This window comes from Athene noctua, chromosome 5 (genome assembly GCF_965140245.1).
Source record: "Athene noctua chromosome 5, bAthNoc1.hap1.1, whole genome shotgun sequence".
Lineage (NCBI taxonomy): Eukaryota > Metazoa > Chordata > Aves > Strigiformes > Strigidae > Athene > Athene noctua.
Genome location: NC_134041.1, coordinates 48,657,140 through 48,672,554, shown reverse-complemented (window position 1 = coordinate 48,672,554; position 15,415 = coordinate 48,657,140). Strand labels below are relative to the sequence as shown.

Genomic DNA, 15,415 nt, shown 5'->3' with positions numbered 1-15,415 from the left:
AATACAATCTCTTTAGTCAATTAAATTAGCTTCCATATAATTTTATAAAACAGTCAACATCAATGGAAATACAGTAACAATTGTAATCCTAAAAATGGAATTTTAAATTTTTTATTTTTTATTTTTTTACTTTTTAGACCAGTGCACTAGGAAATGATGGTCAGCTTCTGTTAAGGCTGCTATCTGTCTTAGCAAGTGAGCATAGATGACATAAGTAGAAGTGTTACTAAATTGAGGATTCTGAAAAAGATTAAAAAAATGTGTTAGGTTAATAAACTGCATAAAAGGAAAAAAGTCATTAGGATTTTTTTATTATGTTTGTTGTTGCCAATACAATTACGCAGGAAAAGAATTCACAAAATTGCTGTGACAGTGGTAAAACTATGAAAAAAAAATTATTTGCAACTTCTAGTCAAATAAAAAATACATGACTTCTGTATTGTAAAAGTATGATTTTTTTTGTTTGTTTCAAAGAAAGCCCACAGGTAATAAAGGCAGTACTCAAACTATTTTTCTGGATTATCATTACTCTGTAGCACATAAATTGCACTCCTCTGAGTGATGTGCTTTCCATCTCAGTAATAAGGATTCTCACAGCTCCTGTCTTCCCGCACATCAAGCCAAACTTATTTTCCTCTTACAATGTATGAATTCACACATTCCCACTTTTCAGCAGGATATATTCCTTATAATTCACAGCTAGTATACCACCCCAGAGAAGAAAACTATTGTCTCTAAAAATTAAATTACCATCTGATCTTCTCAAACAACAGCAGAAACCTCTTCTTGTGTGGAGAGGTGTTATCTACACTGGCAAAATTTAAAGAGGAAATTTGCTACAAATGCAAATCAGCTGTAGTAGCAAAGGTAAGAGGTTAACACAGACAGAAACAAGACAATGTAGCCAGTCAGATCAACCGGAGAGAGTCTGCTGGATAAAATGGAACACTGGAGAGGGTTACAGCAGTATCAAAAAGTGCATATACGGAAACTTTCTGGAAAGATCAGAGTTACAGCATAACAATAAGAACAAATAACCTGCTAAAACATTTGTTCTTTCAACCCACAAAATGATAGGAAACAATTACGTATCTCACTATTAGTTCACAGTTTTAATCTACGCAACCTTTCTCCATCAACTGAATTGCATTAAGCTCCCATGCCCATCATGTATACCCTACACTTCTTCTGTATTTTAATACATTCTTATAACAGGAAATTAAATGTGAAGTATTTCAGCTATACAGAGTATTGTTTGCACGGTATACTGGTTTATAGATTATAAGTTAAGCAGACGTAGACTTAAATAAAAATACTGTATTTTTCATACCTGTAAAAGTATACAGTATGCTCTAAGATCATCTTTTGTTCGTGGCCTACGAATGAATGAAATAATAAGCAGAACAATATGTATACATCTTATACACACATTAAGAGTCATTAAATCATGCACTTATGATTTCACTTTGCTTTGCCAATACATGTAGAATACCATATTTAATGATCTTCACTTCTGGGAGAAACTGAAAAGGCAACTTAAAGATACTGATGACTCTCTGAAAGCAGTAGGCTATTTTAGCATCTGTCTCTTGTGGCATAACACAAGAGAGAAGGCAAAAAAAAGAGTCAGAACTGAAGAGTAAGAGGTGTTCCAAAGAAGGAAGTCTATGCTGTTGTCTATTGCAGGTGACACCACAGAAGAGTTTATTTGCCCCATCTTGGATAGTTCCTGCCAGAATTCTTTATATACTTCTACCACCACAGCTTCTGTACTACTACTTGCTGTTCATCTGCTTCAGATAAGGCTTTACATAACCACACATACACATGCAGCAACAGCACAGAAAGGTAGTACAAGGTGAAGAAAGGTATAGCCAAGGGCTGGGTCACAGGTGAGTCACACCAAGGTGCTGCCTCTTGACATATCTTCTTGTGAATCAAACTATGCATTCTCACTTCTATTACTTCTTGCTAAAACATTGTTATCTCCAAACCTCCTGCCTGTGGGCTATGCCTTTCCATATCTCTGCTGTTCTCACACATGAATGGTATTATGAAGTAAACTTTGGATCAAGGAATTACCTAGATTAAAATATCCTAGCTGCTGTTGGGGGATGGACAGGGAGAATATGTTTTACTCTAGATAAATTCTTTAATTCATCTTACAGTTCAGATGCCCAAAAGATTGCCCTGGCAACAAGCAGCTGAGATTTTATAGGGGAATGTATGGCTGGGGCTGGAACTGCCTCTCAGAGGTCCAATGTCAGCTTACAGAGTTCAAGATATATTTCAGAAGATTTGCTGCCAAAAGGAGACAAGTTCTTATGAGTCAAATAAGTTCTACCAGAACATTTTCTTTCTTTAGCTAAAAAAATAAAGACAAAACATGTATCGGTTGTAGGTGCTGGGACAACACTAATGCAAACATTTTTTACAATTACCCTTTCCATTCTTGTAGCAGACCATTAATTATTCCTTTTAGGACTGACTTCTGAACATCTTGAGGCTATGGAAAAAGGAGAGGGAAAATCATATCTGCTGTAATAATATATATTCTATACACGATACTGTACACACAAGCAAATTTGTTTTGCTTGTGATTCAAGCCAGCTAAGAAATATTCATGTCATGATGCTGAACTCCTAAGTATCTTTCTTCACAGGCTATTAGCTGAAGCTTGGAGTTGTGCCAGTGGTGGCTTTCAATGCTTTAAACAACTTAATAACTATAAATATAATTTCTAAATTACTCACGTCCTTTGTTTACTAGGCACAGTACCTACTTTTTGCTACCACCATCCTCACATTTTTCTTCTTTCTCACCATGTAGTGTCCCATCACAGTCATGTCATATCATCAAGTGGTCTTTGAGATCTACCACAGCATAAACTGTGCATTACCAGTAGCAAAAATTTCCTCCTCTTTTACTCAAGCAGTTTTCATGATTCTATGAGAATCCTCATGGGATCATTTTAAGTATGTTTTGAGAGATTCTTCAGAAATTGTGCCTATCTGAGAAAAACTTTTGGTATAAATTGCTTCTTAGCATATTTCTTTGCTGAAATAATTGTTACAATGTTTAAAAACATGAATTCTTTTCTTCTACTTACAGTGTTTAATAAGGCATCATAGACAACATTCACAAATTTTGCATTGATTCCAGAGTCCTCAATGGTATTAAACGGAGAACTGGTATCTTTCTGTAAGTCAGATAACACATGAAGCATTTTGGTTTTGAAGTTTTTTTGAATATTTTAGCTATCTTTGAAAAATAAATGTTTAACAGCAAGTCTAAACAAAACACACAGAGATATAACTATTTTCCTTATCAAAATAAGAATATAGGTTGCTTTTATTAATATGTGAAAGATGAAGTTAAACAATAGTAATCTACACTTTGGCAATATTCACGTAACTCCATTACCTTGTTGTTGTATTTTAAAAACATAAGAAGGTTTCAAACAATGAATTACATCAAATTTTTACCTTTCATCTTTGTTGCTGATCCATTATCAGACAAGAGCAACAAAATCATAAGCATTCAATATTTGTTAACTAACTATTTTGTCTAGGCTCAGGTCCTACTGTCCATATTAAATATCATAAGCACATTTTTCTCTGTAATAACCAGGAAATATTAATTTAGCATGAATTTTAAAAGTTTTCACACATGAATATGATCTTTCCCAAGAAAAACTGAGTATGCCATCACAACACAAGAACAGCTATACTACTCAAGCCCATATCACAGGTAATTTTAGGCACAGGGAACTTCTGTTTCAAGATTTGCCTGGGCATCCATATTAGTTGCATTAGCTTGCATGTTTTTAAACTGTAGATTGTGTAGAAAGTATCTACACAGTCATAGTGTCACAAAATGAACTACCTACTGGAATTTTAAAGCTCCACATACACTCAAAACACAGTTGCTTAAATGGGAATCAATAACTCAATGCAGTAACAGATTATCTACCAAAGGCAGGTAAAATCATGACAAAATTATCTTAGTTGCTTTAAGTAACTAGCTGCAAGCCTTTAACTGATGTTTTTGTAAAGACTTTGATACAAAGCACTAAGTACTAAACAGTATTATGAATTATTTTCTACCTTAAATGCAGCATTTATCTCTGGGAAAGAATCAAATGTTGTAGAATAAAAATCATGTACAGCTTTCCAATCTCCTGATGACTTAGCCTTTTCCACATCATCCCTAGAAAGAATATATTAAAATATTGGTAATATAAGGGTTCAATCTTTCCAACCATTTAGACTTCAGACTGCACTGTAACTCTAAGCTTTCCTCACTAAGCACACTTAGAATACAGACAAGTATAATATCAATATCTTTCTGAAATCTTTGTTGTCATTTTAAGATCATGGTATTACAAGAGAACAAAAGCATATTTTGTATGAGCAAATGTCTTTTATTCAAAATGTTAATTCATGGTGTCACAGTTCAGTATGTTAAGACAAGTAATTAGCAGAACAGAATTACGCTGAAGATACACTGACATGATAAATTTTCTGAGACTTATTTATTCAAGTACACAGGTTCCTAAACCAGTCAAATTTGTTATTGTTCGCACAAAATTATTTCTTCACATTTTTCAAATAAAACTTAAACTTTGTACGTGACTGTACACATTCCTTAAGAGGACAACAAAATCTATGGATTTACTCTTAAAGTCCTTTCAAGTATTAGACCTTAAAGCAAGCATCTGTATATGAAATTCTGTATACTATCATATGTTTAAAACTAAAAAACTAACCAAAACCAACCCCAACCAACCTTTGAAGCAGAAATTTAACTATCTATAATGCTGGTGATACAAATCCCAGTTTGCTCCCCCACAGATAACTTACAATATCTAGTACAAGAAATTATCAGTAGGACATAACAAAAATGTGAATGACTTTGTAATACTTTACTTGAAAGAATAAAATTCTTGATAATCACACAATTAGACAGCAGTCAATAGATAAAGAAATCTGAATACGGAAAAAATTTTCAGATCACTTGATTACTAACAAAGGATCACCTCTTGACAAATTATCTTTTATACCTGTTTCCTTTTCCACTAAATACACACACTGACTAATCAAAATTCCTTTTCCTCCCTGAATGCACAAAATTTCAAACATGGAAAAGAGCAATAAAAACTATATGATATATCTCTTGGAGCAACTGTCATTTTTTCTTTTTCCATCTGTTTGAAAAATAGAATAATCAGGCTTCTTCCTAGGAATACTTCTCCCCATTTTCTGACCAAGATTATCCTGCTGTAAAGCACTCAAGGGTATTACAACAGCATAACGTTGCTCTGTGGGTGCCAAGTCTAAAAAAAAAAGCTCCATACTTTCAATGAATTGGTAAATATCCCTCTAAGAACACACCCACACTATATTGGCATGTATTCTGTCAATATTTGTTCATGTATTGCAGGCAGAATCCCCTAGTATCCCCTCAATACACCTTATGCCATTAGTTTTTCAACAAAGTTATGTCATTTCCTCAAATGACAGCATCAACATCACAATTTTGGGGAGAATGGATATGTTAGATAGAGAAAATACATTGCCTATTGCTTTGTGCCCACAGAGAACCAAGCAAAGCCAGCAGAACTTTGTGGTGTAGACCTGACGTCAGAGGAACAGCCTATACTAGTTAAAAACGATTCAGGTGGTTTCCCTGGGTACTTCTGCTGGCTTAGCTAAGCTGATCAACCATCATGTGCCAAGTATTATAACAGTGTTGGAAGAAATATAATGCAGACACAGTTTTGATTAAGGGTCTGTATTGATCTGGAAAACCAAAAATGGAACACAAGACACTATTTCACATCAAGTCTACTTCTACCTGGGGCAGCAACATAAACATGTCTGCACAGACTTTAATCTTAAAACCCTTTTTTGCTTAGACAAACTTGAAGCATAGTGCCTCTCAAAGACATCCTAGGATAGCTTATACTTACACTGCTTAAAATTGTGGCCACATAAGCAGGAGAATTCATAAAAAAAAAAGAAATGTTTTTGCCATAAAACTAATATTGAAAATTAACACTCTTTAACATAATGCATGAAGAAAGGTCATTTGCACTTTTAGCCAAAGTTAGAAATAGTGCAGTCCAGATAATCACCACTCCAGGTCCTCAGATATGATGTTATACATTTAAGTGTCTGATGTGCAGTGTTTCACACAAGACTGAGAATGCCTAGTACCTCAATGGAGAGGATACACCATAATTGACAGTACAAACAAAATACCTAAGACTCAAAGGGATTTTCCAGCCTACAATAAGCCATACATATTTTTTTCCAAAACTAAACATCCACTGAATGGCAGAAACTGCATTTCTAGCTCAAGTACAAGCTTTGACTTTTCTTGAACAGAATAACACTTCAAGCTAGAAAAAGTACTTTGTTAATTTTCACAGTAACACAGTTATCAATCCCACCATCACAACCAGACTAAATGCTTGTCAGTCTTACTGAACTGTTTCCTCATTTGAGATTAACAAAATCAAATGTATGAACTAGGACAGAATGAAGAAAGTCCAAAGAAAGAAAGTACATTTTTAGAAACAGCAGTGTAACTTACTGAAAATCTTTCACAGTTTTGGTTCGAATGGGAAGGGAAGGTTCAGGAGGAACTGGTGCTTTTTGTTCTTGGGGTAGTGTATCTATAGAGATGCGCTGCTTTTGTCGTACATCGAGGCAAATGGGTGGTAGGTCTCTCACTTACAAGGAAAATAAACAACAATAAATACAATCATATACAATGCAATCATAAACATATATAGGACAAATAGGAACTAGGAAAGAAGAGAAAACCCACACTTACTGATTCTACATCTTTAAACCCCTACTCATGCAAGTACTTTTCCTACCACATGATCATCCCAGATGTGATGGAAACTTCAACTAATTGAAGGGAAATAAAACCCTAGAAACAAAAGCTATGTCCTGAGTTCGTAACTATGTCTTTGTGAACAAAGTGCTCCTCCTGCCAATGGAGGGAGAAAATTGGCCAGTCATTCTCCTATCTAAGGCCTTCTGAAAGAAGGGAGTCTCTACTGTTTTATAAATGAGCTCCTGGACCAAGATGCAAACAATTTAACAGGGAAGGGGGCTCATGACCTGTGTTCCAACTCCTTATTAGGAAAAAATAGCAAAACTCTGTACTTACATAAGATATGTTGGTATTACATCAGCAACACACACTGTTATGCATACAGCAGTATTCACATCACACAAGAAAACCCGAAGTTCATAAAGAGTTTCATTTTCAGAAATGAGTGCTGCAGAATTTTCATTAAATCTATTTGTAGATGTAGATGCTCAACCTTCTGAACATTAAGTCAAGCGCCTTCTAAAGCCAGATGTATAAAGAAAGTGCCTATTCTGAACATTACATCTACCTGAACCTGTGAGGAACTCAAGCTAATCAAGATAGAACATAATTACAAAAAGAAAAAAAGTCAAAGGATGTCATGGAATTAGTTACTCGGAGTGATCTTGTTATATTTGCTGTTTGAAAGACAAACCAAACAGTGCATCACTAATACCTACCAGTCATGAATACTAGTATTGTCCATTATTAGTGACAAACACTAGTATTGTCCATTATTGTATTGACAATATATATTGTAAATATTGTAATACAAACTGGTGGTTCTCTGCACCTAAGGAAAAATCTCAAGCACAATTACACCAAAGTCCAACTGTTTTGTGATGCACAAGGACAAGTCTTCAGTCAGTTTTTCTGCACTGTGATATATAATTTTAGCTGGAGCTGACTGTCGATCATCTACGGTCTCTTAAAAGAAACTCTCCAATAAATGGGAATGCATGTTCTATCTTGCAGCAGAATTACTGCTAAACCAGTAGCATCTTTAAACATTTCTTCTCAATACATCTGGCTGCTTATTCTAAGTACAAGTAGCAATGCTTTAAGGTCTTTCTATTTTGCTACTTACTATGTGATGTGAGAACATTGCACTGGGTTTATGTGGAAAGGCTTTGGTGTGGCCTCTGTGAGAGAAGATATGGGGCTGCCTCTATGTCAGACACAACCAGCTCCAAAACAGACCCACCACTAGCCAAAACTGAGCTCATTGGTTATGCTGGTAGCACCTCTATGATAATATATTTAAGAAAGGGTAAAAAACACAGCTGAGAAGAGAGGAGAGATTAAAAACAAACAAAGCAAAACCACCCTGCAGACACCCAGGTCAGTGGAGAGGAAGGGGGAGGAGGTGCTCCACGCACTGTAGCAGATTCCCCTGCAGTCCATGGAGAAGACCGTGGTGAAGCAGGTTGTCCCCCTGCAGCCCATGGGGGACCACGGTGGAGCAGATATTTACCTGCAGCCTACAGAGAGCCCACAGCCAGGCATGCTGCTGGCCAGAACTGTGGCCTGTGGGGGACCCATGCTGGAGCAGTCCATTCCTAAAGGACTGTACCCTATGGAAAGGGCCCATGTCGGAGCAGTTCTTGAAGAACTGCAACTCATGGAAAGGACCTATATTGGAGAAATTTGTGAAAGACTGCACCTGCCAGAGAGACCCCATGCTGGAGCAGGGGAACAGGATAAGGAGGAAGGAGTAGCAGAGTTTTATGAGCTGACCTCATATGCAACCTCCATTCCTCACCCCCCTGAGCTGCTTGGGGAAGAGGACGTAGAAGAACGAGGAACAAAGGAGTCAAGTTGAGCCTGGGAAGAAGGGGCAGGGAGAAGGTGTTTTGAGGTTTGTTTTTGGTTTAACTGGCAATAAATATCATCAAGTCTGTTTTGCCTGTGGCAGTAACTGGGAAGTGGACTCCTTGCCTTTATCTCAACCCATGAGTTTTTTCATCTTATTTTCTCTGCATGTTCTCTTGAGGAGGGGGAGCAGTAGAGAAGCTTGGTGGGAATCTGGCAGCCACCAGGGTAAACGCACCAAAAACATGAAAAAAAATTCCAGTGAAGTATACACAAACATCCATTTTACTTAGAGTGTCTTTTCAAATACCCATAAAATGCTTTTTTAGTATGATTTATACTGCACCTTTTTAAAAGCATTTATATGAATTATGACGTATGTTTGGGATAAAAATACACTACATAAGTGTCCTCAAAAGTCAAACATATTAAATCAAAATGCTCTATGAATTGTCTAAAACCCTCTAGTCTTTTCCAAGAGCCACTGTTTTTCAAAGTTAACTAAACATCAAAGTAGATTCGCTACGGCACCACCTGCTCCATTTATCACAGCAGGGAAATAGATGCTAACAAAAATCTCCCGAACCCAAAGGCAGATTATTTTCACTCATGCTAATGACAGAGACACTGTCATTGTGACTTAAGTCAGCCACCATTCATCAGATGATAATAGATCTGAGCTGCCCTCAATCCCCTGAGTATGGCATCGATTATAGATACGGAACCTTGCCCATTCTCACAACTGGTATTTAAATCTATTTAAAGGTAAGAGTAGTAATTTTAAAAAGAAAGTGGACACGTAGATACAAGCCAAGGCGCCAAACAATCCTGCCATGCAAGTGCTCTGCTATTGCACATCATTCTCTGAAAGCAGGATTGACTGACTTTAAAGAAACTAAGACTGTCTTCTTTTTCTACTCTAAAAAAGACAAGTCATTTTCATTTAGCTCTCATTCTGTCTTATAGCCAGCTGAATACACTGAAATGAGGAAAATATTCTCTCCACAACTGTAGAAGAGACAGCTGCTGTCAGAAGCCATTTCTCATTTCAGTAAATTGAGGCTGCAGGTGCTAAACTGGTAACTTGTACCCTGTCAGTGATGCAATTTTCTTTCAAATATATGCAGCTTAAATTAGATAGACTAAAACTGAGTTTTAATAATATGTTTAATAATAATGTCAACTTCAGTATATTTTGCCATAATTCAAGATTTGTAAAAATATTTATTTGATCATCTGAGATTCAAAAATATTAATTAAGATCTGTCACTTGAGTTTCATTGAGGATAAACTTGAAACTTTATGTGTTGAGTTGATAAGCAGCAATACCACAATATTACAAGACAAGAAAAAGCAATCATTTCTGGCTGTTTGCCCAGTTACATCAAGTAAAAAGGCTCAGCAATGCATGACTGCTTAGAGAATGATCAAAAACTTTGAGGACGAAAGCCTCATTGATGGGAAGCAGAATTTACTAGTACAAGGAAATTAAGTGTGAATGAATTTAGAACAGCAATTATTTTCATGATGACCAACACAGCTACTGGGAGATGAAAATTTTCAAAGTAGGCAAAAGCAAACAAATCTTACTTGTATTTCTAACATTAGAAAAGAACTAAAACAATCTAGTTCATATATAGATTTCTTACCAGATCATTGTTCAATTAGACTTGTTATATAAATTCAATCTCTGTGGCAGCTACATAGCAAACAAACATAACCCTAGCCTTCATGCTGTATTTACCAGAGTTACCTTTTCCACCCTTATGTTTTTCAATGAAATTAACATTATTTGAACTCAAGCCTAAATTTTTACCAGTATATGCATGTATATATACACACATATTCAGAGGAATACCAGACGTTAGATAAACTGAAAAAAAACCCCCAACCCACCAACCAAACATCATTCCTGAATTGCAGAATAGCAAAAGAAGCATTAACTGAGAAGTTTGTTTCAATGATTATTTTTTTCCATAAAATACACATACCTCCTCAAAAAATCTTCAGTGCATCTTGGACTGTTAATAAAAATAACCTGGTTTTGTATAGGTAGGTTACCCTGATCCTGAAACTACCAGAATACCTGCTCAATTTTACACATTGAGCTCTATTTCAAGAATATATCCTTGACTATAGTAAATATTACCATGCATTATTGTGGTGGTAATTAACAACTAAGCACTTATGAAGTAGTAGTTACAATAGGGACAGTATCATGTGTAGCAAGAACTGAGGGCAGTTCAGGAGAGAGGTGTTTAGAGTTTAACATTTTCGTCAGGTACAAAAAAAAGGGGGGGGGGGGCAGGGAGCAGATTTCTTCTGTTTAGTGAAATGAATTCTGCAAAAGGGTACTGTATTTTTCATGTTGCTTGGCTCAATACCAGATTTAATTTTACTTTGTCCTAAATTTTATTAAGTAGTAGGCTTTCATATCATAAGATTGCACTAAGCAACTATTCAGACAGACAATGGACAGGAAACAATTAAGGCTTCAATAAAGACAGACAGTAGCTTGGAGTCTATGAATCAAATGCATGCATGTTTCTGTTAAAAAGGCTAGCAGCTGAGTAGTTAATATTGACAAGAGGTCACTTTCAGCTTCTGAGAAAATAGTGTTATCTGAGAAAGGGAAAACATTTTATTTCTCTGAGGACTTCCAGATTCCAACAATACTGCAATTGTTTACATGCAATTCATATATGAAAACTTTTCTTCAAAAAATATATAGGTGAGAGCAACAGTCACCTGAAGGTTGTTCTTCCAGCTTTGTTAGCTCAACTTTACAGCACTTTGTAAGAATCCACAGAGCTCTGACCTGCTTTGCAGCATCTTTTTGTCTTACCACAAGTATCGCCCTCAAGAACACCACTTCTACCTTAACTCAAGTTATGCAGCTGCAGGAGAACTCTTCACTGGTCATCTCTAGCCACCTTGGTATCCTCTGTGTAGTACAAAGTGACTTAAGCAAAGTACAAAGTCCTGTATGAGCTGTCATTTATACATAACTGTTTTTTGTTTTTCAGCTATTCCCCCCTCACCTTTTTTTTTTTTTTTCTAAGTAAAAAGCACTTCCTTACTCTATAACACAAATTGCTGCAAAAAATTAAAAATAAGAGTCTGCCATTGACTTTCACTTTTGCAGTATAGCTAGCAAGGATACAAAGATTATTTTAGTAAGGATCTAATCCTGCAATGTATAAACCACCTTTTTCTGTGTAACTCTGACAATACCTGTCCATAGTTTTGTTTCAAACTCACACTATTTAATTAATGCAGTCTTTTCTTTCTAGACTCAAATTCATTGAGTGCTATAAAGACTTAGAGAACCACAGAACAATAAGGCTGAAAGAGACCTGCTCAGAGGCAAGATCAATACAGACCTGACAAATGTTTATACAGCCTTTTATCAAAAGTCCCAAATTACTGAAATTGCATCTCCTAGCCCAGAAATCTAATAAAAATTCAGGTCTAACCACAGTGTCATCTCATCAGGCTTCATGATTCTAGCCTATCATACTGGACATACAGCTCCACTTTCTACCATCAGTTATCATTACCTCATCATACGACAACCACCTTCCTTCTCACCTTCAAAGCTCTTCAGAATTTACCAAACTCTGACTGTGAATTTTATTTTGTATTATCACTGGCCTTCATCTTCACTGAAAAACAGCAACTTTCAGCAACTGCCTCCCTTAAAAGCCCTATGCTTGCCTCATCCTTGCCATCCTTCAGATGGCAATATGAAAATTCTTCTCCACAAAGTTCTGACACTATTTCTAGAAAAACTGCCATCTGACTGCAGTTAGACAAACAGTATCTGCAGGTGGGCTACTGAATCTTTAACTTTCTTTAAAACTTCATATGATTATTTCATCCTCCAGGTCTATTTTTTTTCTTATCCAACTTGTCTCTCTGACACAACCTCTACAGAGGATGGACTAATCATCTATATCACTACCTGTACAATGTACAGCACAGCATAATTTAATGAAATCTAGATTTCCAGGTTTCTTGGCACTACCACAATACAAATATTGGCAGAACACTGAGCACCTTCTTAAACTGGTAGCTAAGTAACACAGGGCTTTTATTCTCTTACCATTTTTGATGTTGGGTATAACAAGTTGCGTAGGTGAATTTCTGTTTCCGATGCCTTCTTTCTTTTGGTTGATAGTTGTGATGAAATTGCTGAAAGTGGAAAACTCATTTTTGGCTCCTCTCTCCAACCCCTGTAATTAAGATGACAGCATGCTATAAAGGGCTAATACATTACTGCAAGAGTAATCTTACTCATGATGTATTACACAGAATACTTAAATACCTTTTATCTTTAAATCAGAGTGGTAATACCTAAATAAGACATAAATAATGATTCTGCAAGTTTGTTTCAAATTGAATCAGGAGAGATACCATAAAATTTATTTCATTATATTAAAAAATTTAAGTATTAATTTGCAGGATATAAAGATATCCTTGGATTACTGTGAGGAAAACACAGTGTGATTTGAACATTTTCAACAATATTCTAACTTTCTGTATCCCAATTTCTAACTACTTTTATATTCTTCACTACATCCAGCTCAGTTTTAACAGATTTAAGTTCCTTTTCCAAAGAACACTAATATACTGCAGTAGTTTAGACAAACTTCCCAAGACTTACAATTTTTGGCCCCACATCTCATGTGAGCTAACCTGCTAATAAAATTTGAATACTAGCTACCTGGGTAAAAAACCTTAATGATTCAAAATCATCAGCACCAGCTGCCACTGAAGAAAGGCTAGCCAACAAACATTTGTTAACAAAAAAACCCCCCTGTCTGAGTACCTGTGTGTGCTGCCACCAAGAAGCCTGCACAAGTCTTTGCTAGGAAGTGTTTTAACAGTGAGCAGAAGTGAAATCACACAACAGACTTCTACAGGATTGTGCCAATTGGTCTGTTTGACACTGAGTGCTATTAGATATAATATTACTCTGGAGAACTCACAAAGCATAGGTGGGTTAAAGGGCTTGCCCAAAATGACAGAAGTCACACCATGAAGATTTTAATTTCCATCTTATTTCCAAGCCATTAGTTGATATGAGGCAAAGGTAGATCAACTCAACAAAAGTATATACACTCTCCCTGCACATCACGATTTTCAGCCTCATATTAACCGAAAGATTCATTTGCTTCCTATCTGGTATTTGTGCACTCAGTTAAAAAAAATAAAAATGTTTCCATGCAAATCAAAACTGAAATTCCCCAAATAAGAATAAAAATTCTAGAATAATTAATATCCTATCAATTTTTTTAAACCCATATGTTTCCCTTTCCCATTAAGAGGAGTAAATTTGGACTAAAACGTGCAGCCAGAGTTCCGAGGAAAGCACTTCACTTCCACCCCAACATCCTGAAATACCGCCATGAGAGCAATAACACAGGCCATAAACCTGACATGCTGCAGTGTACACAAGCTGGTACACTGCCGGGAATATTAAATAACTGTGGCACAAACAGCCATTTTTCCATGGCTTAGAGCTCAGCAAATTATAAATTTGAACAATCAGCAGGACTTTTGGCTTTAAAAATACCAAGTTTCAACTTCTAGCTCCAAACTTCTTGTATGCAACAAGCATTCAAAAAGAAAACGTAATTACCACTACAATTTTCATATTAACTTTTATTTTACTCTATAATTGAAATATCATTAAGATGCTTCTTTAAAATGACCTGGTGAAAACCAGATCCTGAAGAAACATGCCAAGACATGACTGACTGGAAAAGGACTTTTAAACAAATCCAGATCTGAAGTTAATCTGCTGTGTCAAAAAATGTATGCTTTAGGTAGAAGACTTCTGGAACTTGGACTAGTCTAATTATGATAAACAGGGAATAGATATCATAGATAACTGAGGAGCTTTTATGAAACAGAAATTTTGACCAACTCAGCTTTCTAGGTTTTAGTCCAGCCATGCCACTGAAATAGTACAGTTGAACAGTTATTGAAAAGTGTTCATAATGCCACTTCCCACAGCAATGATCAGAAAGAACAAAAATTGTATGTGCTATTTAACGCCATCATCCTACTCCAAGTGCAGTTCCAACAGTATTAAATAAACATATGAACAAAGGCTTTACTGGAAAGCCCTTGAGGAATACTGGGAAACTGCATGCTTATTAATGAGGATCTCTGACACCTCCTGGGAGAGTATAATCTAGGACAAGTGTATAGCACCATGTCATACTTACAAAATTTTGTAGGAGGTCAGTGAGCCTCTAGAGCCTAAGACTCTACACACATACTACCATCAGAAAACTGGAAAGCTGAACCCCATCATAAAGAATCAGTATGCTTAGAGAGAGTAAGTGGATCAAAGTAATCTTTAATCCTCTTTATTTAAGAGCATATTAATAAACTCATACTCTGCTGGCTCCTTAGTGGAAGTTTTCCAAAGTATTAAGCCTTCCATAAGACTGGAGAAGTACTAGTATTATACTTTATAAATCTATGTTTTTCATTATTGAAGTTAAATTAGATGGCAAAAATAAGTCAAACCGTTTGCAAGAAGAACATAACAGAGTGCTTTATGAGAAGAGGTAAAAGACCATCTAGAAAAGTTACTTGAAAATCCTACTCTTTAACCCTAACTCACTCAAGATCCATATGTAAGTGGCAAGCAAAGGTCAGTGAAGAGTAAAAGGTTTTCTTCCCTGTGCAAAAACACATG

General features: G+C 36.0%; 1 protein-coding gene across 3 annotated transcripts in view; it reads right to left on the bottom strand.

Annotated features, from left to right (window-relative positions):
- Positions 1–15,415, bottom strand: part of HECTD2 (HECT domain E3 ubiquitin protein ligase 2) — a 40,782-nt gene that overhangs the window by 22,198 nt on the left and 3,169 nt on the right. For all 3 annotated transcript variants that reach the window (XR_012633720.1, XM_074907430.1, XM_074907432.1), the window contains exons 2-8: positions 12,806–12,935; positions 6,598–6,736; positions 4,107–4,209; positions 3,110–3,199; positions 2,442–2,506; positions 1,331–1,376; positions 131–240 (exon numbers count right to left, since the gene is read on the bottom strand). Coding sequence is in view for 2 of the 3 variants with exons in the window: in XM_074907430.1 (XP_074763531.1) it covers positions 131–240; positions 1,331–1,376; positions 2,442–2,506; positions 3,110–3,199; positions 4,107–4,209; positions 6,598–6,736; positions 12,806–12,935 (683 nt within the window). In the remaining variant the exon portion in view is untranslated. The remainder of the gene's footprint in view (positions 1–130; positions 241–1,330; positions 1,377–2,441; positions 2,507–3,109; positions 3,200–4,106; positions 4,210–6,597; positions 6,737–12,805; positions 12,936–15,415) is intronic.